This window comes from Pseudorca crassidens, chromosome 20 (assembly GCF_039906515.1).
Source record: "Pseudorca crassidens isolate mPseCra1 chromosome 20, mPseCra1.hap1, whole genome shotgun sequence".
Classification (NCBI taxonomy): domain Eukaryota; kingdom Metazoa; phylum Chordata; class Mammalia; order Artiodactyla; family Delphinidae; genus Pseudorca; species Pseudorca crassidens.
The window spans coordinates 12,807,117-12,828,951 of record NC_090315.1 but is presented as its reverse complement, the minus strand read 5'-3'; the positions used below and the strand labels follow the sequence as shown (position 1 = coordinate 12,828,951).

The 21,835-nt window shown below is 53.1% G+C and overlaps 1 protein-coding gene across 4 annotated transcripts in view; it reads left to right on the top strand.

Moving 5' to 3' along the window:
• Nucleotides 1-21,835, top strand: part of GRIK5 (glutamate ionotropic receptor kainate type subunit 5) — a 57,276-nt gene that overhangs the window by 11,689 nt on the left and 23,752 nt on the right. For all 4 annotated transcript variants that reach the window (XM_067720749.1, XM_067720747.1, XM_067720750.1 and 1 more), the window contains exons 4-12: nucleotides 1,071-1,168; nucleotides 1,266-1,431; nucleotides 4,103-4,281; nucleotides 6,316-6,369; nucleotides 6,469-6,630; nucleotides 8,229-8,381; nucleotides 8,744-8,848; nucleotides 8,975-9,082; nucleotides 19,777-19,980. In XM_067720749.1, the coding sequence (XP_067576850.1) occupies nucleotides 1,071-1,168; nucleotides 1,266-1,431; nucleotides 4,103-4,281; nucleotides 6,316-6,369; nucleotides 6,469-6,630; nucleotides 8,229-8,381; nucleotides 8,744-8,848; nucleotides 8,975-9,082; nucleotides 19,777-19,980 (1,229 nt within the window). The remainder of the gene's footprint in view (nucleotides 1-1,070; nucleotides 1,169-1,265; nucleotides 1,432-4,102; nucleotides 4,282-6,315; nucleotides 6,370-6,468; nucleotides 6,631-8,228; nucleotides 8,382-8,743; nucleotides 8,849-8,974; nucleotides 9,083-19,776; nucleotides 19,981-21,835) is intronic.

The following is a 21,835-nucleotide window of genomic DNA, read 5'->3' as shown; positions in this document are numbered from 1 at the left end:
AGGAAGGTGAGACGTTTAGTTACGGTGCTCTTAGTTGGATGGCAGAAACCCAACTCAGGCTGCCTTAAGGAAAAAAGAGAACTTATCAGCTCATGTCACTAAAAGGCCTGAAGATTAATTTCAGGCTTGGTTGAATCCAGGTACCCAAATGATATCCCAGGATTGTTTCAGGCAAGGCTTAATACAGGCACTCAAATGATGTTCCAGGAACCTCTGTGTCTTCATCTCTGGGTCCTACTTTCCTCTAAATTGGCTTCATTTTCAGGAAGGCCCTCCCCAGCTGGTGGCAAGATGGCCTCAACTGCTCAAAACTTTGCATCTCACCAGTTTAGCAAACCCAGTGATAATTTTAGCAGAGGACCTGGGGAAGGCTCTCAGTGGCCTAGTTTGAGCCTGTCCCCATCTCTGAACCGATCCCTGTGGCCAGCACAATGTGGTTCTTTGATCCTGGGTCAGGTACCAATCAATTCTGGGAACCATGTGATTCCCTCAGGAAAAGTTAGGGTTCTGCCATGGGGATGGGCACTGGACAGGTAAAAACCAAGGCTTCCGTCCACCTCCCAGTCTTGAGATGCACACATGTTTAAGGAGAAAGAAAATGGAAGAAAGAGGAGCGAGGAAATGCAGCAGAGGAATGGTGTTTGGGGTGTAGAGTGTAGAGGGGACCTTGGCTGTGGGTTCAGGGTAGAGGGGGTGTTGGATGCACCTTAGGTTGTGCGTGGTTCAAAAGCTTAAGAGAGACAAAGGCTGAGAAACCAGGCACTGGATTTGCAGCCAGAAGGAGGTCCTTGGTGTATCCTCTTCATTTCTTCCTTTGTCTCTCTCTTGGTCTGAGCCGGCCCTCTGTTGCCATGTCTCCCTGCCTCCCTCTGTCTCGTGCCCCCTCCTTTTGTCTCCTGCGGTGGGCTGGGTCAGGGACTGGGCTTCTGGGTCCCCAGGTGGTGGAGGAGGGTCAGGCAGCTCCATGTGGAGTGTCGGGTTCTCTCCTGGGCCAAGGCAGTTCCCTGAGGGCGGGGACAGAGAGGAGGAAGAGGGTCCCTGAATCTGCGGTCTCTTCCCACCCCTCACAGTGTGTCAGATCCTGCCCAAGGGGGTCGTGTCTGTTCTGGGGCCCTCCTCCAGCCCTGCGTCGGCCTCCACCGTGAGCCATATCTGTGGGGAGAAGGAGGTGAGGTGGGAACGCGGGGTTGGCGGGGGGGCGGTCCCTGGAGGCGAGGGCTGGGGAGGGGGGAGCAGGATGGAAGCAAAGGTCCTTCTCTGTTCAGATCCCCCACGTCAAGGTGGGTCCCGAGGAGATGCCCCGCCTTCAGTACCTTCGCTTCGCGTCTGTCAGCCTGTACCCCAGTAACGAGGACGTCAGCCTGGCGGTCTCTCGGATCCTCAAGTCCTTCAACTACCCTTCGGCCAGCCTCATCTGCGCCAAGGCCGAGTGTGAGGGAGGAGAACTGTTTCTTATTTTATTTTATTTTTTTGGACACGCCGCCCGGTCTGTGGGATCCTAGTTTCCCCGACCGGGGATTGAACCCAGGCCCTTGGCAGTGAGAGTGCAGAGTCCTAACCACCGGACTGCCAGGGAAGTCCCACGAGGGAGGAGAACTGGATGCCTTGTTTTCTATTTCCCCAAACTCCCCTTCCCAAGACATCTAGTCTCCCACAGTCATGAATGCCCCCTGATTTTAAGGCCCGGGGGATCCAGACACAGGCTCTCCTAGTCTCCACCATCCCTTCCCCTTTAGGAACCCAGACCTCTGGTTCCACAGGCCACCCCCTCCCCACCCACTCCTGCCCCTAAAGAGACTCTTTAGTCCGCAGATAGTGACTGAGCACGTGCTCGGAGCAGGGCCCCTGCTAGGTCCCAGTGATTTAGCAGTGAACAACGCTAGGCGTGGTCCCCGGCTTCCCGGAGCTCCGGGGCCACTGGGGGACGCCGTGGTCGAGCAGTTGTGATGCGGAGTGTTGCGAGCTCTCAGGAGTTAAGCGGGGGTGATCCAACCCTAGTCTAGGAGGTTCAGAGCCTGCCTCCCAGAGAAAGGGACCTCTAAGATGGACCTGAAAGGTAGGGAGGAGGTGAGGTGGGAGAGAAGAGAGGGAGTATGTACAAAGCAGAGGGCAGGGCAGGGCAGAGGCGAGGCCCTGGGAGGCTCAGAGATGCTCCCAGCATGGGAGCAATGAAGTAGGACCCGGGAACGGGGCATGATCACTGAGGGCCTTTTGTTTTTTCCTGAAGACGATGGGGGCCATGGAAAGTACCCATACCGGGCAGGGACGAGTGTGTTGCAGGAAGAGCTCTTTGGGCTCTTTGGCTGCAACACAGAGAGCAGACTTGGAGACTCCATGACACGAGATGTGGCATGGAGAGCAGCTAGAGGCGGGGAGGGATGGTCCTGGTTAGGGCTCAGGTGGTGGCATGGGGACGGAGGGGCCAGAATGGATTTGAGGAGAGTTGTGAGGGAAGGGAGAGGGTGGGGTCATGGACGGTGACCAGGTCCTGCCTGAGGAGGAGGGGACAGTCAGTTCAGGGGCACACACTGTGTTTGAGGTGTCTTTGAGACATTCAAGTGGAGACGTCTGGGAGGCTGACGGGCTTGTGGGTGCCGCTGGAGAGAGAGAGGACTGTGCTCAGTCACCTCCAGGAGGGATTCCTCTTTCAAAAGGTATTCACTGCACACCTGCCATGGTCCAGACATTATTTTTATTTTTTACTTTTTACTTATTTATTTAATTTATTTATTTTTGGCTGTGTTGGGTGTTCGTTGCTGCACGCAGGCTTTCTCTAGTTGCGGCCAACGGGGGTCACTCGTTGCAGTGTGCAGGCTTCTCACTGCAGTGGCTTCTCTTGTTGTGGAGCACGGGCTCTAGGCGCGCGGGCTTCAGTAGTTGTGGCTCGCAGGCTGTAGAGCGCAGGCTCAGTAGTTGTGGCGCACGGGCTTAGTTGCTCTGAGACGTGTGAGATCTTCCTGGACCAGGGCTCGAACCCCTGTCCCCTGCATTGGCAGGTGGATTCTTAACCACTGATCCACCAGCGAAGTCCCCAGACATTGTTCTTGGTATTAGGGATGTGGCAGTGCATGAACCAGGCCCTTGTCAAACCTAATGAGAAGAGCCAGGCAGTGGACATAGAGAAGACGTGGTCTGGTCAGGAGTAGTGAGTCCTGTGGACAAATAGAGGAGGATGATGGGAATTGGGAGAGCTGGAGTAAGGGGGTGCAATTTGAAATAGAATGGTTGGCGTGGACCTCACTGAGGAGGTGATATCTGAGTAAAGATCTGGAGTGTGGGGGTCTGGAGAGGAGCGTTCCAGGCAGAGGGAACAGCCAGCGCAGAGGCCATGGGGCACGTGTGTGTGTGTGACAACGAGGCCGGCGTGGCTGGAGCCAAGCGAGTGGGAGAGGAGGAGATGAGGTCAGGGACATAATGAAGTGAGTCAGCAGATGGAGTAGGGCCTTGCAGACTGTGAGGACTTTGGCCTTCACTCCGAACCAGCGAGAAGCCGTTGGAGGGTTTGGAACAGAGGAGGACACATCTGCGTTACAGCAGCAGTTCTGGCTGCTGTGTAGGGAACAGACTCTCCGGGGGCAGGCGTGGCCGATGTCACAGGCGGGAGATGGCAGTGGCTCGGGCCAGGGCCGTGACGGGGATGCGGTGCCATGGGGTGTGTTTTGAAAGTAGAGCCTGGGTGGATTGGCCGTGGGTGTGAGAGACAGACAGGGGCCAGGCTGCCGTCAAAGGTTCTGGCCTGAGCGCCTGGCCGGCTGGAGTCTGTTCACCACTGTGGTGGTTTGGCGAGGAGAGCAGATTGCGACTATGCACACGTGAAGTGTGCGACGTTTATCATGCAGCCCGGTGGGGGCAGAAAGGTGGCAGGAGACAGCGATCTGGAGGTCGGGGGAGGTCTCGGTTGAGACTTCAATTTGAGAGGACCTGAGCATCAGGCACCTGGGCCCAGCACCCCAAGAGAGCCAGCTGCACTCCAAACAGCCACCCCACATCCTGGGCGAGCCCTGGTCCTCTCCCAGCTACCCCGTGCCAGAGAGGAGGGAGCGGCTGCCCCAACTCCAGGCACACGGAGGGGCTCTAACCCAAGGCCCCACCCCTCCCTCAGGCCTGCTGCGATTGGAGGAACTGGTGCGCGGCTTCCTCATCTCCAAGGAGACGCTGTCAGTGAGGATGCTGGACGACAGCCGGGACCCCACGCCGCTGCTCAAGGAGATCCGAGATGACAAAGTGTCCACCATCATCATCGACGCCAACGCATCCATTTCCCACCTCATTCTCCGTAAGGTGGGTCCCCACCTGATTTCCCCTCTCTGGTGGGTCCCGTCTCTGATTTCCCTACAGGGTCAGGAGCAGAAACATGGGGTGACAGAACAAGTCAACCAAGGCCCATGGGCCTCAGTTATCACGTGGTGGTCTGGAGCCCCGCTTCCTACGTGCAAACGCTAAATAGGAAGTTTTGTCTCTCAGCTCAGCTGCTTGCCGGCTGCACCCTTGGTTGGACCCTGGACAGTCGCCTTCCCTCTCTGTGCATACCTGCTACCTCAGTGGGGTGCCGTGAGGGTTAATGAGTGAAAGGTGGGGAAGCACTGGGACAGGCCCTGGCCCAGAATAAACGCGGGCGTAGTGGGAGCGCCCTGTCATCTTTACTGAGTGCCTCTCCTACTCTGTGTTGAGGTGTTTGCGTGCCTTCTTTAATTTGGCTCTCGGGACTTCCCTGGTGGTCCAGTGGTTAGGGCTCTGCGCTTCCACTGCAGGGGGCCCTGGTCCTCTCCCTGGTCGGAGAACTAGGAGCCCACAATTCGTTCAGTGTGGCCCCCAAAAAACAAAAAAAAGGTAATTTGGCTCTCACTCCAACCTGCAGGGCAGGGCAGGTATGATACCATTTTTTGGATGAAGAAGCAGGGGTTCTGGCGGGGGCGGGGAATGGACTGTCTCAAGGGCACCACCCAGGAAGGGCCAGCACAGGACATTTCCCCATGGGCCCTCCGCATGCCATCCAATGGTGACCCACATTCATTAATCATTCATTGTTCCCTGCTCTTAATTTTTCCTCATAATCGAATGTGTATTATTTATTTTTCTCCAGTTTTTAAAAAATTAAAACCATATATCATTGCCTATCGTAGCTAACAGGAAGAAGTGTGGACAGAATCCACAGGGCTCTTGAGGCTTAGAGAAAAGATTTCGGGTTCTGGAGGCAGACAATGCAGGCCTGGGCCGGGGTCCCAGCCCCTCCTGTGCGAGCCAAGTGACCGGTGGTCACTTTCCTCTCAAGCCTGCATTTTTCTGTCCTGGAATGGGCTGTAACCCATGTGATAACAGCTCCTGCCACACAGGCAATGCAGTCTGGTGCCATTTCATGTTCTAATGATGGTAGCAGGACAGAACTGGGCACTCCTAGCGTGGAGACGTCTTCTAACTTTGTTTTCCTTGAGGACTGTGAGAAAGGGGGCTCACAACATGAATCTTGAGATTTATTTATTTTTATTTACTTTTTATTTTTTTTATTTTTTTGGCTGTGCTGCACGGCTTGCGGGATCTTAGTTCCCTGACCAGGGATCAAACCTGTGCCCCCTGCAGTGGAAGCGTGGAGTCCCAACCACTGGACCGCCAGGGAATTCCCGAATCTTGAGATTTAAATTGGCTGCCTTTCATTGCAAAGTGCTTTTTTTTTTTTTTTTGCGGTATGCGGGCGTTTCACTGTTGTGGCCTCTCCCGCTGCGGAGCACAGGCTCCGGATGTGCAGGCTCAGCGGCCATGGCTCACGGGCCCAGCCGCTCCGCGGCATGTGGGATCTTCCCAGACTGGGGCACGAACCCGCGTCCCCTGCATCGGCAGGTGGACTCTCAACCACTGCGCCACCAGGGAAGCCCTGCAAAGTGCTTTTAAAGATTGCAGGGGGTAGTTTTTCTGACCTGTGACCAGGCTGAGCCTTACAAATTAGCAGCCCAAATTTGGCTTTGGGGCAAGCTGGGGGTTAAGGTTAAGGTTAAGGTTGCCCTCCCCCACCCTGTTTCTGAGGTGTCCCTTTGCCTGTCTCCAGAAGGCAGTCTTCTATGTGACCTAAAGAGGGAGGCGGGCACTTGAGGGTGTCATTCTCTCCTCCAACAAAATCTTCTTCCCACCTGGGCCCTAGTCACCCTGCGGGACATGAGCAACCAAGGTCTCCCTCTGCCCCCACTTGTCTCCTTTCCCCTGTCTCTCTCTGTCTCTGGGTGTCTCTTACTGTTCCTTATGGGGTGTCTCCTTGCAAGGCCTGTCTCTAAATCTCTCTTGCTCTCTCGACTTCTCCCCATGCCTGCCTCCTGTGTTCTCCAGGCCTCGGAGCTGGGAATGACCTCAGCGTTTTACAAGTACATCCTCACCACCATGGTGCGTACCCTCTGCAGCCCCCGAAGCCCCCATCTCCCTGTGCAGCATCTGCCCTGACGTGGGCCCAGCCCCTCCCTCACCCCCTCTTCTCGGTCCCAGGACTTCCCCATCCTGCACCTGGACGGGATCGTGGAGGACTCCTCCAACATCCTGGGCTTCTCCATGTTCAACACCTCTCACCCCTTCTATCCTGAGTTTGTGCGCAGCCTCAACATGTCCTGGAGGGAGAACTGTGAAGCCAGCACCTACCCCGGCCCCGCGGTGAGCTCACACCCTTGCCCCCGGCACATGGGCATCCTGCACACAGACACTTCCGGGGCCCCTTCAGGCCTTGGCCGGTTGTGCTCAGAACCCTCCGGTGCCCCACTCGCTTTCTGAGAACATCCACGAGGCCTCACAGCGTGGCCCTGAGCTAAGTCTGAGCCCTTTCTTCCTTTCCACCTCCCAAGCCGCTCCAGCCACATGGGTCTCCTCCAGGTGCCTCTGCTGCCCCAGCACATGCGCAACTCAGGGCCTTTGCACTTGCTCTTCCTGCTGCTTTGCGTGCACTTCCCCAGGGAACTAGCAATTTGCTCCCTCCTCTCCAAGTTACTGCTCAAATGTCCCCCTGTTTACAAAATGGCAAACTACCCACTATTTAGCCACCTTCCCTGCCAGATTTTTCTCCATAGCATCTATCTTTGCTTATCTAATCACCATGTGGCTTGCTCTATGTTTTGCTTAGAGGTATGTACAGATATTTAGCTTGTAAGTTCCATGAGGGCGGGCATTTCTGTTTTGTTCACTATGGTATAACCAGCATCTAAAACCACCTGCTCAGAGTAGTATCTGATAATATATGTTGAATAAATGCAAACGTACAAAAGATGCATATTTATGTGTATTTGTTCACAAACATCTAGCCATACACCAAGGTACCAAGACACTCCTACGTGCACAAAAACTCACACAGACACTGAGCCTTGCAGTCAGACATGTGCATGCAGGGCCATCGCACACATACACGGACAGGGGAGCGTCCATCCGCACCCCACACCTACCTACCCAACACGGATATTCAGACCTTTACCCCACCCAGCCAAGACACGCTCTCCCAGACACACATCCCACGTTGGCCGTCACCGCTCAGTGGCCAGTTTGTGTCGAGCGCTCACTGTGTGCCAGGCGCTATTTTGAGCACTTTGCATGCATTGTCTCGCTTGAGCCCCACATAAGCACTCGGAGGCAGAGATAACTATCACCCTTCCTTTACAAGGGAGGAAACTGAGATTCTGAGAGAGGTGTGGACTTGGTTCTCTACAGGAAGTAGTAGGGCCGGGCCTCCAGCTCAGAGCCTCCCAAGCCCTGGACTCATAACCGTTACGTTCTCCTGCTTCCTGCACATCAGGCCCACCCTGTATATAGACAAATAAGCATGTTTTTCCAGCCCCACCCACATAAATGTGTCCCCAGACACACTCAGACAGGGGCTGTGGCTGTCTCCCCCCACCCTCCATGACCCTACATCAGCCACAAAGACACACAGATTCCTGCGCCCACCAACATCCCCCTTGAGGGTGACCGCTGGCCGTCTAGGCAAACCCTGTCAGACGTGCCCTTCCCCAAACAGACACAGGCCGCACGCAGTCAGGAAGAGCTGCCCCCATGGCGGCGTGGGCAGCATGCACGTCTTTCCCACTGTCATCTCCGATCCCCTAGAAGACCGTCCTCGCTCCTGACCTGCGTGGTTTTATGTTCCTGGAGAGAGGAGAGTTGTCTCAGGGCTTGGGGGTGGTACACGGGGCTTTGGGGCTCCCCTGGCTGAACTGCATCTTTCCCATCCCTCCCCATCTCTGCCCCCCCCACACCCCACACCCCAGCTGTCAGCTGCCCTGATGTTCGACGCCGTGCACGTGGTGGTGAGTGCCGTCCGGGAGCTGAACCGCAGCCAGGAGATCGGTGTGAAGCCGCTGGCCTGTACGTCGGCCAACATTTGGCCCCATGGGACCAGCCTCATGAACTACCTGCGCATGGTGAGCCGGGAGTGGGGAGGGCCGAGGTGGCGTGGCAGCCTGCCTCCCGGGGCGGTGCTCACTGTGTCCACCCCGCGGCAACCCCCTGCCCTGTCCCCCCACCTCCGACCCCGGCCCCACCTCCTGCTCTCCCTGGGCCTCACTCTCCCGTCTGTCTCTCCTCTCCCGGCCTTCCTCTGCCTGTCTGCGCTGCCCTTGCCCTGCTTCTTTGTTCCATCTCCTCTCGTTTGCTGGCATGTTGTCTTACTCGTTTAACTGTGGTCCTTCCTGGTCCCTCTCCCTCTCTCCCGTCTCCTCCATCTCTGTCTCTTCCCCTCTGGGCCCCTGCCACCCTTCCCTCTGCCCTCCTCCCGCCCTGCTAGGTAGAGTATGACGGGCTGACTGGGCGTGTCGAGTTCAACAGCAAAGGTCAGAGGACCAACTACACCCTGCGCATCCTGGAGAAGTCTCGGCAGGGCCACCGTGAGGTGAGCATCCCCAGGACAATGCCAGAGCCTGGATGGAGCTGGGGGCTGGGGCAGGGCGGGGCGGGGCCCAGAGGGCTGAGGCATCCTCAGGCAGGGCCTGTGCTGACAGTGCCCTCTCTGCCTCAGATCGGGGTGTGGTACTCCAACCGGACCCTGGCGATGAACGCCACCACCCTGGACATCAACCTGTCGCAGACACTGGCCAATAAGACGCTGGTGGTTACGACCATCCTGGTGAGTGGCCCTTGTGGGGACAGGCGGTAGATGAAGGTGCCTTTCCTGAGCGGTGCCCCAGGCCAGTCCTAGTGAGGAGGAGGGATGCCTGGGCTGGCACGGCACACGGACCAGTGGGGACGTGACCCAGGCACCCAACAACTCCTGACTGTGGCCGCGACGTCACCAGCCTAATTGCTGCTGGAGCAGCGGTGGGCACAGACTCTGCCATCAGAGCCAGGTCCAGCCCTGGGTGCTGCCAGCCTGCCGATGCACGGCAGAGATGGGAACGACTGGCATCATGAGGATCCCACGAGGCGGTACAGGCGGGGCGCCTCTCGCAGCGCCTGGCCCAGGGTAGGCCCCTGTAAATCGCCATTGCTAGAGCAGTCATTTTGTCACATTTGCCCACCGAGTGTGTTGACACATGCCAACTTATTTAATATCCATCTTGAAGAGAGGTAAAGCGACTTGCCCAGGTCACACCGCAAGTATAAGGCATAGCCAGGACGAATGCCACGTCTCTTATAAGGCATAGCCAGGATGGATGCCGCGTCTCTGAGTCTCCAGAGCCCGAGTCTTCACCACTGTGCTCTGAATGTCCAGTCCTCTCCTTCCTGAGCACCAGCCGTGGAGATGGTCCTGTAGCCCCTGGAGTGTCACTCCTGCATTTTACCAGACCAGAGACCGAGGTGCCTTTGTGGGTCCGCGAGGATATATGGAGCACCTGTTCTGCACCAGGCACGGTGCTAGGCCCTTGCAGGTGTCACTCATTAAACCTCTCAGCTAGTCGGTGAGGTTTGTCCTATCTTCCTCCTTTTGAAGGTAAGGAAACAGGTCACAGGGCGAGTCCCTGCTGGAGCTGAGTGACATGCTCGGAGCCCCTGCCCTCTCCCCTGCACCTGCTGCTTCCTGCCAGGAGGCCAGGGACGGGAGACGCACAGGACCTGGGGAGCAGGAAGCTGCCTCGAGCAGCTGGGTCCCTGGCCCGCTGGCATCCGCTGTCTGGGCGAAGCCCCTCGGTCACCGTGAGGCGGACCGGCTGAGAGCTGTGGATGCTGAGGTTGAGAGGATTACACAGGCTCCACAGGACGTCGGAGGCCCCCTAAAGCAGCGCGTCACAGAGCTATTTCCTCTGTCCCTAGGGAGCTCCTGACCTAATGTGGACCTTCTCCGGGGGAGGGCCAGATGGCTTACAGACAGGAAACCAAACACTTCGTAACAGCCTCACTCAGGGGCCCTGAGGACCAGGCCAGGCTGGCTGGGAGACGGAGCGCCTCTGCACGTGTGGGAGTGGAGCCAACCCCAGAGGCTTCCTGGGGTTCTCGGTGGGGAGCAGGGGCGGAGGTCAGGGAGGGGGTATCAGGAGAGCAGGGCTGTGACCCCGGGGGGCTTCCAGTCTTTTCCCACACTTGTCTCCAGTTCTCCCCAGGGCCCCTGAGCCAGTGTTGCCCTCTTCCTGACCTTCATTTTTCTCCTGATGGAGTCATTCATTTTCTCATTCATTCCACAAATATTTACTGAAGCTGCCCTGCGCCAGACCTCACACATATTCTGGAGGCGGAGGAATGAGTCCCAGGTGGTCCCGTGGTCTCCCTATCCTTGAGTGACCCTGCAGGGGGAATCCCAGGCTGATGGAGACAGACCTGGACACAATCATTTCCACACAGGGTAATAAGGGACCCCCACAGAAAGGAGGGGCTGCCTCAGCCTTCAAAGGCCTGAAGAAGGCTTCACAGAGGAGGTGGTGTTAGACAGGGCTTTAGAAGCTGTGTAGGAGTTGGGTGCACAGAGAAGGAGGGACCTGGCCTTCCAGGCAGCAGGAACCACAGGAGCAGGGGCCTCAGGAGGTGTCTGCCAGATCGGATGCGGAGGCAGTGGCCTCAGTGTGCACAGCCAGACCTGCCCATTCGTTCACTAACATTTTCAGACTTGTGTTTCTGGGCTGGGCCTGCTCCAGGCACTTGGGAATTCAGACGTGAGTCAACCTGGGCGCCGGGGACAGGAAGCTTTCAGGGCTTGTCTTATTCCCTGCTCTGTCCCTTGGGCCTGGGGTGGTGCCTGGCACCTAACGAACATGGAGATGGAGGGGTGGTGAGTGCTGTGACAGAGGTGGGGAAGGGTCTCTGGAGAACTTAGTTATGCTTATCCTGGTCGTTAGAGACCATTAAGCAGGAAGGGGCAGGGCCAGATCTGGGTGTCAGAAAAGTGGGGCCCTGAGGGAGGCTGCAGGAGAGAGAGACGCCCCAGGTTGGGGAGGATGAGGCCTGAGCTGTCTGGGGCTGTGGGGAGGGAGGGGATCTGGTGTGGGATGTTGATGGGCTGGGCTGGGGGAGAGAGCAGGTGGGGTGGAGGCTGGGGCTGTCCCTGGGTGGTGCCCACACATCTGGAGTTGAGCGAGGGCGGGCTGGTGCCAAGACCGAGAGAGGTCCCTCAGGGAAGCTGGGGGTGCAGGAGAGGTGCCCCAGGGGATGAGGCTTTGCAGGACCCTTCCCCAAGCCCCAGGCCCCGCCCCCTCCCAGAGAGGTTCTCCCTTCATCAGACTGGGACATGTCGTCCTGCTCTTTGGTGCCTCTGGGGTCAGACAGACCTCACTTGCATTCCTGGCTTTGCCTGGACCTCAGGTCATCCAACTCTCGAGGCTCCATACGCTCATCCGTAAAATGGGTCTTATAGTCCCACCTTGAAGGGCTGTGGGAGGATGGCATGAGATCAGCAGGCCCCCCTGACAGTGTCCTGCTGGGAAGATGTGCTGAGCACATGTGAATCCCTTTTCTCTCCCCATCTGGCATCATCAGTAAGAATAGCAGTCGGGAATTCCCTGGCTGTCCAGTGGTTAGGACTCTGCGCTTTCACTGCTGAGGGCCGGGGTTCAATCCCCGGTCAGGGAACTAGGATCCCACAAGCCGAGTAGTTGGGCCAAAAAAAGTAAAGAATAGCCACCATCGTGGCCAGAGTCTTTGAGCTGTATGCTGAGCTCTTTGCTGGAGTTACTTGGCGTTCATGGCAGCCCTGAGGCAGGTACCGTTGTGAGCGCCGATTTTCAGACAAAACTAAGGTGCAGGAGGGTTAGGTGACGTGAATCGCGCAACTAGAGGATGGCAGAGCCCACGTGCTTCTACGTTGTGCCACACCACGTCGATTTCTGCTTCTTTCCAAGCCCTCGCTTCTGCGTTCTAGGCCTGGCCCTGCCGTCCGTACACTTGTGACCTGGGTGGGTCTCTTCTCTCTGTCCTCAGCTTCCTCCTATAAAATGAGGGAACTAAAATATTCATAATAAACTGAAGGGGGTAAACTAGATTGGGGTCCTTTAAACTGCCCTCCAGGAAGTCTTGGATATGGAATTGGGTCCTGGCTTCACAAAAAAGGTCCAGGCAAGCAGCTTGTGAGGAATGTTCTAGAACCCACCCTACTTTAACATTTCTTAGTTTCAAGGGATTTTTATAGAAGTGTAACATGCATACAGAAATTTGCACAAATCGTTAAGTGTACCAGTCACTGAATTTGCAATTACTGAACACACCTGTGGGACCAGTTCTCCCACCCCCAGCTCTCCATATGCCCCTTCTGGTCTCTAACCGCCCCCCAGGTTAGCTTTGCCTGCTTTGAACTTCACATAAATGGCATCGTATTCTATGTTCTCTCTCTGGTCTGCCTTCTTGTGCACAACACGTGTTTGTGAGATTCACCCACGTTGCTGCAAATAGTTTAGTCTCGTTATATGTCCTGTTATATGAACGAACCGCGATTTACTTACCCACCAAATTGATGCGCATTGAAGTTGTTTCTAGTTCTTTTGCTATTGTGAATAGTCCTGCTGTGAACACCCTACCACACGCCTTTCGGTGAACATGCATAGGCATTTCTGTCGAGTGTATTTGCAGGAGTGGAATTGCTGGAGTTTTCCAGCCTCGGTAGATACTGCCAAAGCATTTTCCAAAGTGGCGGTACCATTCCCCATTCCCACTGGCAGTGTGTGAAGGAGAATTCCAGTCGCTCCTCAGTTTAGCCGGTGCTGAGTATAGGAAGGTGCCAACCCTACTGTAGTTTTAACTTACATTTCCTTAACGACCGTGGAAGGTGACCACTTTTTCATTTATTGCCTGTTTGGAACCTTCTTTTGGGAAGTCCCTGCTAAGATCTTTCTCTATTTTTAGAAAATTGGAATATCTGACCTTTTTATTGATTTGTAATCTATTTATATGTTCTGGATATAAGTTCTTTGTTGGAATATGCATTGCAGAGAACTTCTCCCACTCTGAGGCTTGCCTTTTCACTCTTGGTGGTATTTTTTTTGGCTGTGCCGTGCAGCTTGTGGGATCTTAGTTCCCCGACCAGGGATTGAACCTGGGCTCTCGGCAGTGAAAGTGAGGAGTCTTAACCAGTGGACAGCCAGAGAATTCCCCTCGATGGTATCTTTTTTTTTTTTTTTCCAATATTTATTTATTTATTTGGCCGTGCCAGGTCTTAGTTGCGGCATGCGGGATCTTTGTTGCTGAGTGCAGGATCTTTGTTGCGGCGTGCGGGATCTTTAGTTGCAGCTTATGAACTCTTGTTTGCAGCATGCGGGATCTAGTTCCCTGACCAGGGATTGAATCCGGGCCCCCTGCATTGGGAGCACAGAGTCTTAGTCACTGGACCACCAGGGAAGTCCCCCCAGTGGTATCTTTTGATGAAAAGATTTTTAATTTTCCTAAAGTCCATTTTATCCTTTTCTCCCTGCTTTACGGTTAATGCTTTTATTTATTTATTTATTTACGTACGTACTTATTTATTTATTTTTGGCTGCGTTGGGTCTTCGTTGCTGCGCGCGGGCTTCCTCTAGTTGTGGCGAGCGGGGGCTACTCTTCATTGCGGTGCGCGGGCATCTCATTGTGGTGGCTTCTCTTGTTGCAGAGCACGAGCCCTAGAGCGTGTGGGCTTCAGTAGCTGTGGTGAGTAGGCTCAGTAGTTGTGGCGCACGGGCTTAGTTGCTCCACAACATATGGGATCTTCCCAGACCAGGACTGGAACCCGTGTCCCCTGCATTGGCAGGTGGATTCTTAACCACTGCACCACCAGGGAAGTCCAGTTAATGCTTTTAGAATTTAAGAATTCTTGGGATTTCCCTGGCGGTCCTGTGGTTAAGACCCCGTGTTTCCACGGCAGAGGGCATGGGTTCAATCTGTGGTCGGGGAACTAAGATCCAACATGCCACACAGCACGGCCAAAAAAAAAAGTTCTCTGCCTACCCCAGGTTCATAAAGCTAGTCTCCTATATGTTTCTTGAAAATGTAATAATTTTGCCTTTTACATTTAGATCTACAATCCACCTAGAATTGGTTTTTATGTGTTATGTGAGGTAGGGGGGTCAGAGTACATTTTTTCCATATGGATGTTCTATTGAATGGCACCATTTATTAAAATGTTCATTCTTTCCCCCTTCAGCACAGTCTTACCCTTGTCATAAATCGAGTATCCATTTATGTGTGGGTTTCCAAACTCTCCATTCTATTGTCTGTTTGTCTGTCTTTGCTCTAATACCACATTGTCTTAAATACCATAGTTTTATTTTATTTATTTTATTTATTGATTTATTTATTTTTAACATCTTTACTGGAGTATAATTGCTTTACAATTGTGTGTTAGTTTCTGCTTTATAACAAAGTGAATCAGTTATACATATGTTCCTATATCTCTTCCCTCTTGTGTCTCCCTCCCTCCCACCCTCCCTATCCCACCCCTCTAGGTGGTCACAAAGCAACGAGCTATCTCCCTGTGCTATGCGGCTGCTTCCCACTAGCTAGCTATTTTACGTTTGGTAGTGTATATATGTCCATGCCGCTCTCTCACTTTGTCACAGCTTACCCTTCCCCCTCCCCATATCCTCAAGCCCATTCTCTAGTAGGTCTGTGTCTTTATTCCCGTCTTACCCCTAGGTTCTTCATGACCTTTTTTTTTTTTCTTAGATTCCATATATATGTGTTAGCATACGGTATTTTTCTCTTTCTGACTTAACTTCACTCTGTATGACAGACTCTAGGTCCATCCACCTCACTACAAATAACTCAATTTCGTTTCTTTTTATGGCTGAGTAGTATTCCATTGTATATATGTGCCACATCTTCTTTATCCATTCATCTGTTGATGGACACTTAGGTTGCCTCCATGACCTGGCTGTTGTAAATAGAGCTGCAATGAACATTTTGGTACATGACTCTTTTTGAATTATGGTTTTCTCAGGGTATATGTCCAGTAGTGGGATTGCTGGGTCGTATGGTAGTTCTATTTTTAGTTTTTTAAGGAACCTCCATACTGTTCTCCATAGTGGCTGTATCAATTTGCATTCCCACCAACAGTGCAAGAGGGTTCCTTTTTCTCCACACCCTCTCCAGCATTTATTGTTTCTAGATTTTTTGATGATGGCCATTCTGACCGGTGTGAGATGATACCTCATTGTAGTTTTGATTTGCATTTCTCTAATAATTAATGATGTTGAGCATTCTTTCATAACACCACAGTTTTAAATTGTCTTCGTACCCAGTAGGGTGAATCCTCCAGTTTTCGTGTTCTTCTTTAGGATTGCTTTGGTTCTTTTGATCTTTTACATTTCCATATGCATTTAAATATCATCTCTAAAATTTTTAAAATATTTTAATATTAATATTTTAAACTGGGGGCAGGACAGAAGTTAATTAAATAGAATTAAGTAGCATTCAGTTTAATTCTACACTAAATAGAATTCAAAGCATGTGGGGAGGGGGGGAGTGAAAAAATCCATCCCCTTCCCTCCCCAGTCCCCCATTTTTTTCCCCATCCTCCCAGATATGTCTGAGCATGTACGAGCCCATACCCACTTTTTCCTTCACAAAGGATAGCATATTGTACACGTTGTTCTGTAGCTTGTTTTTTTCCTCTGAATATATCTTATAGAACTTATTTTAGTAGTTGCCTGGGATTCTTTGATGACATCAATAATCTTTTTAACCTGTTCCAAATTAGGCTGTTTCAGTCTTTGTTCCTGATACAAGAAATGCTGCCATGATCCTCCTGGACCTACATTTTTGTGTACAGGTGCATAGCCATTCGTAGGATGAGTTCTTAGAATCAGACTTAGCAACATCCCACTGTCCGTCTGCAATGCTGGGCTTCTGCAGAAGATTCTTTTTGAAGAAATCTGAAAACCTTGGATTAGAGGCTTCTTAAAACCCTTGGATCTGATGGTCTGGGGCTGCGGGTTGAGTGATAGATCATTGTTTTCTGACCTAGCGTTCTGTTCACAGGCCTCAGTCCCTGTTTTTGGCTCTATCAGCTCCCACCTGATCCTGAGGCCTCAAACCCAAATCCAGAACCCAGGTGCCTCAGTCTTGAATTTGAAGATCAGCTTGGCCTGGTGGAAGGAACAAGGGCTTTGGAGAGCACAGCAACTGGATTTTGAATCCCAGCTCTGCCCAATCTCCCCTTCCTACTGCCCTGCTTCAGCTGTGTGACCTTGGGCAAAACACCTGACCTCTCTGAACTTTGGCTTCCTCCTACGTACATCAAGAGGGCTGTATGAGCACCTTCCAGCTCTAACACTGGGTGTTTGTCTAGAGAATTCTTGATTTCTGATTCTCTAGCTTTGATACCCGGCCAGGCCCCCCCGTCTCTGTGTCTAGCTTCTCCCAGCTCCGATCTTGTTTAGTCTGGCATAGGGCTTAAGAGCAGAGCTTTGGACTCAGCCTGACTTGTCCATCTCAGCCACTCACTACTTCACTTCTCAGGACCTGTGTCCTCAGCTCTCAAATAGAGGTAATAATACTGACCTCCTACGCTGACAGAATAGCTGTCACACAGCAAGCCCACAAGAAATGCTAGCTGCTGCTGCTATTATTAGTATTATCTCATTCCTATTCCTGGTTCCACAGTTTTGGATTTGAAAATGTGGTTTGGGAGAGAGAGAAAAGCACTGACTTCCCTCCATCCCATCTCCCCTCAGCTCTGAGACTTTGTTGGGGTCCTGGAATCTAGTCTATAGGTACCTTATAGTACCCATCACTGTATAACAAACCGCCCCAAAACCTGGAGGCTTCCAACAATAACGATTATTATTTCTCACAGTTCTGTGGGCCAACTAAGCAGTTCTGCTAAGCTCACCGTGGTTGCATTCAGCTGGCGTCTAGGCTGGGCTGTTGGCCGGCACATCTTGGTTCACTCATTCTCCCTCATCCTTCAGCAGGCTGGCCTGGGCTTCCTTTTTTTTAAAAAAAAAAATTTATTTATTTGGCTGCGTCGGGTCTTAGTTGTAGCATGCGGGATCTTTTGTTGTAGCGCATGGGCTCCAGAGTGCGCAGGCTCAGTAGTTGCAGTGCGTGGGCTTAGTTGCCCTGCGGCATGTGGGATCTTAGTTCCCTGACCAGGGATCAAACCCACATCCCCTGCATTGGAAGGTGGATTCTTAACCACTGTCCTACCGGGGAAGTCCTTGGCCCGGGCTTCCTTACACTGGGGTCCCAAGAGATCTCTCTGAGGGCCCAGGCTCTGAAAGTCAGACAGCACTACTTCCAATGCATTCTGTTGTCCAAAGCAAGTCTTGAGGGCCGCTCAGACCCAAGGAGTGGAGAAATCCGCTCTCTTTTTTTTTTTTTTTTGTGGTAAGCGGGCCTCTCACTGTTGTGGCCTCTCCTGTTGCGGAGCACAGGCTCCAGATGCGCAGGCTCAGCGGCCATGGCTTACGGGCCTAGCCGCTCCGTGGCACGTGGGATCCTCCCGGACCGGGGCACGAACCCGTGTCCCCTGCATCGGCAGGCAGACTCTCAACCACTGCGCCACCAGGGAAGCCCTGCTCTATCTCTTGATGGGAGGAGCTGCAAAATACTGGGCTTCTACCTCGGAGCTCAGTAATTTTGTGCTGAATGAATGAGAGGTGGCAGAGGTCACTTGACCTCTGTGAGCCTCAGTTTCCACATGTGTAAAGTGAGTCTAAGGATACCTCCCGTGGAAGATCACTGTGAGGAATTTTTTTTCTATTTTTATTGCGGTACACGAGCCTCTCACTGTTGTAGCCTCTCCCGTTGCGGAGCACAGTCTCCGGATGCGCAGGCTCAGCGGCCATGGCTCTTGGGCCCAGCCGCTCCGCGGCATGTGGGATCTTCCCAGACCGGGGCACGAACCCGTGTCCCCTGCATCGGCAGGCGGACTGTCAACCGCTGCGCCACCAGGGAAGCCCTTTTTTTTTTTTTTTAATGGCCACGCCACACAGCTTGCAGGATCTTAGTTCCCCCACCAGGGATTGAACCTGCGCTCTCGGCAGTGAAAGCGTGGAGTCCTAACCCCTGGACCGCCAGGGAATTCCCACTGTGAGGAATTAAATTGATAAAATCCAGAGAACGCACACAGCACAGGGGCTGGAACTTCGCAGGTGTTCAGTCCACATGGTAACCATATGGGTATTATTGCCAAAGGTCTTCTTGCTGATTCCTAAGTCCTAACTCATTTTATTCCTAAGTCCAAAGTGACACTGTACAAACGACCATTTAGACAATAGCTATGTAAGATAAGTATCCCTTTTGTTACCATCATCTTCATATGCCTCGTCTTACTAGCACTTGGAATATTCTCTCTGCTTTTGTCCTTATTTGGCACAAAAATGGTCGGTAAAGTTTGCTCAAACCCCTCAGAAATAAGCATCAACATAGCAAAACAGCTGTAGGCCAGAGATTGCAAACTGTCAGGTGTTTGTTTAGCCTGCAAAGCATTAAAAAAAAAAAAATTGGTATTAGAATTTGAACTGTTGCTAACCTTTAAAATCAGGAGATTTTACAAAACATCCTGGGTTTCCAAATTCTCTTGACATTGGACCATCTGGCATCTCAGGCCTGCTTCCCTTGTGGCAGCATTGGGCTGGAGCTAAATCCTGGTGGGGCAGGTCCTCTTTGATCCCTTGGTGGCTCATGAAGTCAGTTTAATGGGTTGTTATTGGTTGTGTAGAAAAATGAAGTAGAGCAGGATGGAAAATAGCAGGGTATTCTGCCATAGTCTTAAGGGAAAGGACTGCTTTGTGGAACTAAGTCTAGTTACATGTGTGCAACTGTGAGCACACAGACATATGTGTATGACTTGGATTACAAGTAAAATATATATATCTTACTGCGGGTTTTAGCCAAAAGTTTGAAAGTTTGGCAAGATCTCCATCCAGTCTGATTCATTCAAGTTACCTGCCTCCCTTGTAGCCATTTGAGCTTGAGATGAGGTTGTCTGGTGGAGATCAAACCAGTTTCCTGCGATCTGCTAGGGCCTGGCAGGGTCCCTGTGCTTTTTCCCTGGTTCTGAGTATTTGTTTTTGTTTTGATAGTTATTTTTAGTTTTTAAATTGAAGTATAGTTGATTTACAGTGTTGTTAGTTTCAGGTTATACATATATATGTATGTATATATACATATATTCTTTTTCAGATTCTTTTCTCTTATAGCTTATTACAAAATGTGAGTAGAGTTCCCTGCGCCATAGAGTAGGCCCTTGTTGGTTATCTATTTTATATACAGCAGTGTGTATATGTTAATCCCAGCCTCCTAATTTACATGCCCCCGCCACCGACTCTGAGCATTTGTAAGCAGGGGATGAGGGCAAGGACTCCGTCATCTCCACTCTGCGGGCAGGTTCCTGATCTGGCTGCAGCCTGGGCCCTGGGACCCACGACCCAGCCCCCAGATGCCCCAGTCTCTGACCCCCCCACCCCTTCTCTCCTGCTTCCCCAGGAGAACCCGTACGTCATGCGCCGGCCCAACTTCCAGGCCCTGTCGGGGAACGAACGCTTTGAGGGCTTCTGCGTGGACATGCTGCGGGAGCTGGCCGAGCTGCTGCGCTTCCGCTACCGCCTGCGGTTGGTGGAGGACGGGCTATACGGGGCGCCCGAGCCCAACGGCTCCTGGACGGGCATGGTCGGCGAGCTCATCAACCGGGTACGGCGGGGCCGGGGCTGAGGAAGGGGCCGTGGGTTGGGTGAGCAAGGGTGGGCAGGCGGGCAGGCGGGCAGCCAATGGTGCCTCAGAACCAGCCTGGTGCATACAAGGGGTGGGAGCCGACGGTGCGCTGTGTCCCTGTGGCTGGTGAGCACCACGGGGTGGGCACAGTGGGGAAGAAGGGCGATGCATCCCTTCCCGTGTTCCTCTTTCAAATGCTTCCCTCACGTCACCTTGGCTTAGTCGGTGCTCAAAGATGTGTTGAGTGAATGAAAGAGATGTGGAGTGGGAATTGGACAGATGTGGAGGAGATGGAGAAGGCTTCCTGTGAGAGGCAGGGAGAGGGCTAGGCGGCCGGGACGTTCGCTGTGCCCAGCACCTGCCAGGAGGTGGACGTGGAGGCTGCCTGTTGCGCTCACAAGGCCACGCATTCAGTAGGTGTTTATTGAGCACCTAGTGTGTGCCTTGCACCACGCTGGCGCGGGATATAGTGGTGAGCACAGGGGACCTGGACCCTGCTCCCAGCAACTTAGGGCTCCATTGAGATGCAGAAAAGCAAATGACCGCAAGACAGAGCCATTGGCTGATGGGGAAAACTCAGAGGAGGGACCCAGAGGCTCCTGACCCAGCCAGGCATCCAGGGAGGGCTTCCCAGAAGAGGTGATGCCCAAGCAGATTCCCAAAGAGTGTGAAGGAGTCAGCAGGGTGAAGGGGGGTATGGGAGACGGGCAATGTGTTTGATGGCATTTACAAACAGCGGGGGGTGGGTTGGGAACATGAGTAAGAACGAGTTGGGTGTGGGGCGTATTAGAAGAGCAGCCGGGCCCTGAGTGTGGGCAGGATTTGAATGTAGGTGAGGAGGGCAAGAGGCAGTGGGGTGGGGGGTGGTAGGCAGGGGTGCAGCGGAAAAAATATTTTGGAGTCAGACCAACCTGGCTTTGAGTGCTGGGGTGAGTCATTTCTTTCCTCGGAACCTCAGTTTCCTCTCCCTAGGATGGGGATAATGATACCTGACAGGTCTGTAGTAAGGTTACAGACACGCTGCACACGTTCTTGTCATAGGTTGTTCTTTTTATTCCAGTCATGAGAAGCCATGTGGGCGAATGCCCAAAAAAGACAAACAGGCCCCCAGCTTAGGGGCACGTCCAGGGCAGGTGTGTGGAGCCGGGACCTGTGGCCACAAACGGTCAGGGTGGCCTTGACATTGGACTTGGCTGACAGCGTCAGAGACTCTCACCCTCCTGAGCCCCTGAATGTCACCGGGGGAGACTCAGAAAGGCCACTTTGCTTGACAAGGATGTTTATCCCCGTAAGGCACTGATTTTCGAAAGTTGTTTTGACTGCAGAGCCTTTCTTCGGTTTGAAAGCGCCCTCAGGGCCCTGGACAAAGCAGAGCTGCTCTGGGGGTGACAGAGGTCGGGGGTGTCCCCCGGGTTCTGGTGGCTCGGTCTCTCTCACCCCACCCAGCTGGCAGGCCCGAGGCACTGCCCTACAGGCAGCCCGCTGGTTGAAAGCTTCTGCCCTGGGTGGGTTCAAGAGTCTGAAGCCAGGGCCTGAGGAGACAGGAGGCAGGAGCTGGTGGCCGGACGCCCACCTCACTGGCAGGCTTCCCTGTGACCTCATTGCCATAGCCTGGTCCCCAGTCTCGTAAGCTCAGAACTTTTGTTCATCAGGGCCCCCAGAAATAAGACTCCAGGAGAGCAGCCCTCCCCAGCCAAAGTCACCGTCAACTGGACATCTGTTTATTCATCAACAAAGAAGTCCTATTTACAGCTATATGACCTTGGGCAAGAGTCTTAACTCCCTGTGCCTCGAGCCTTCCCTTAGGACTTAGTGTGAAGGTGCCTGGGGTAAG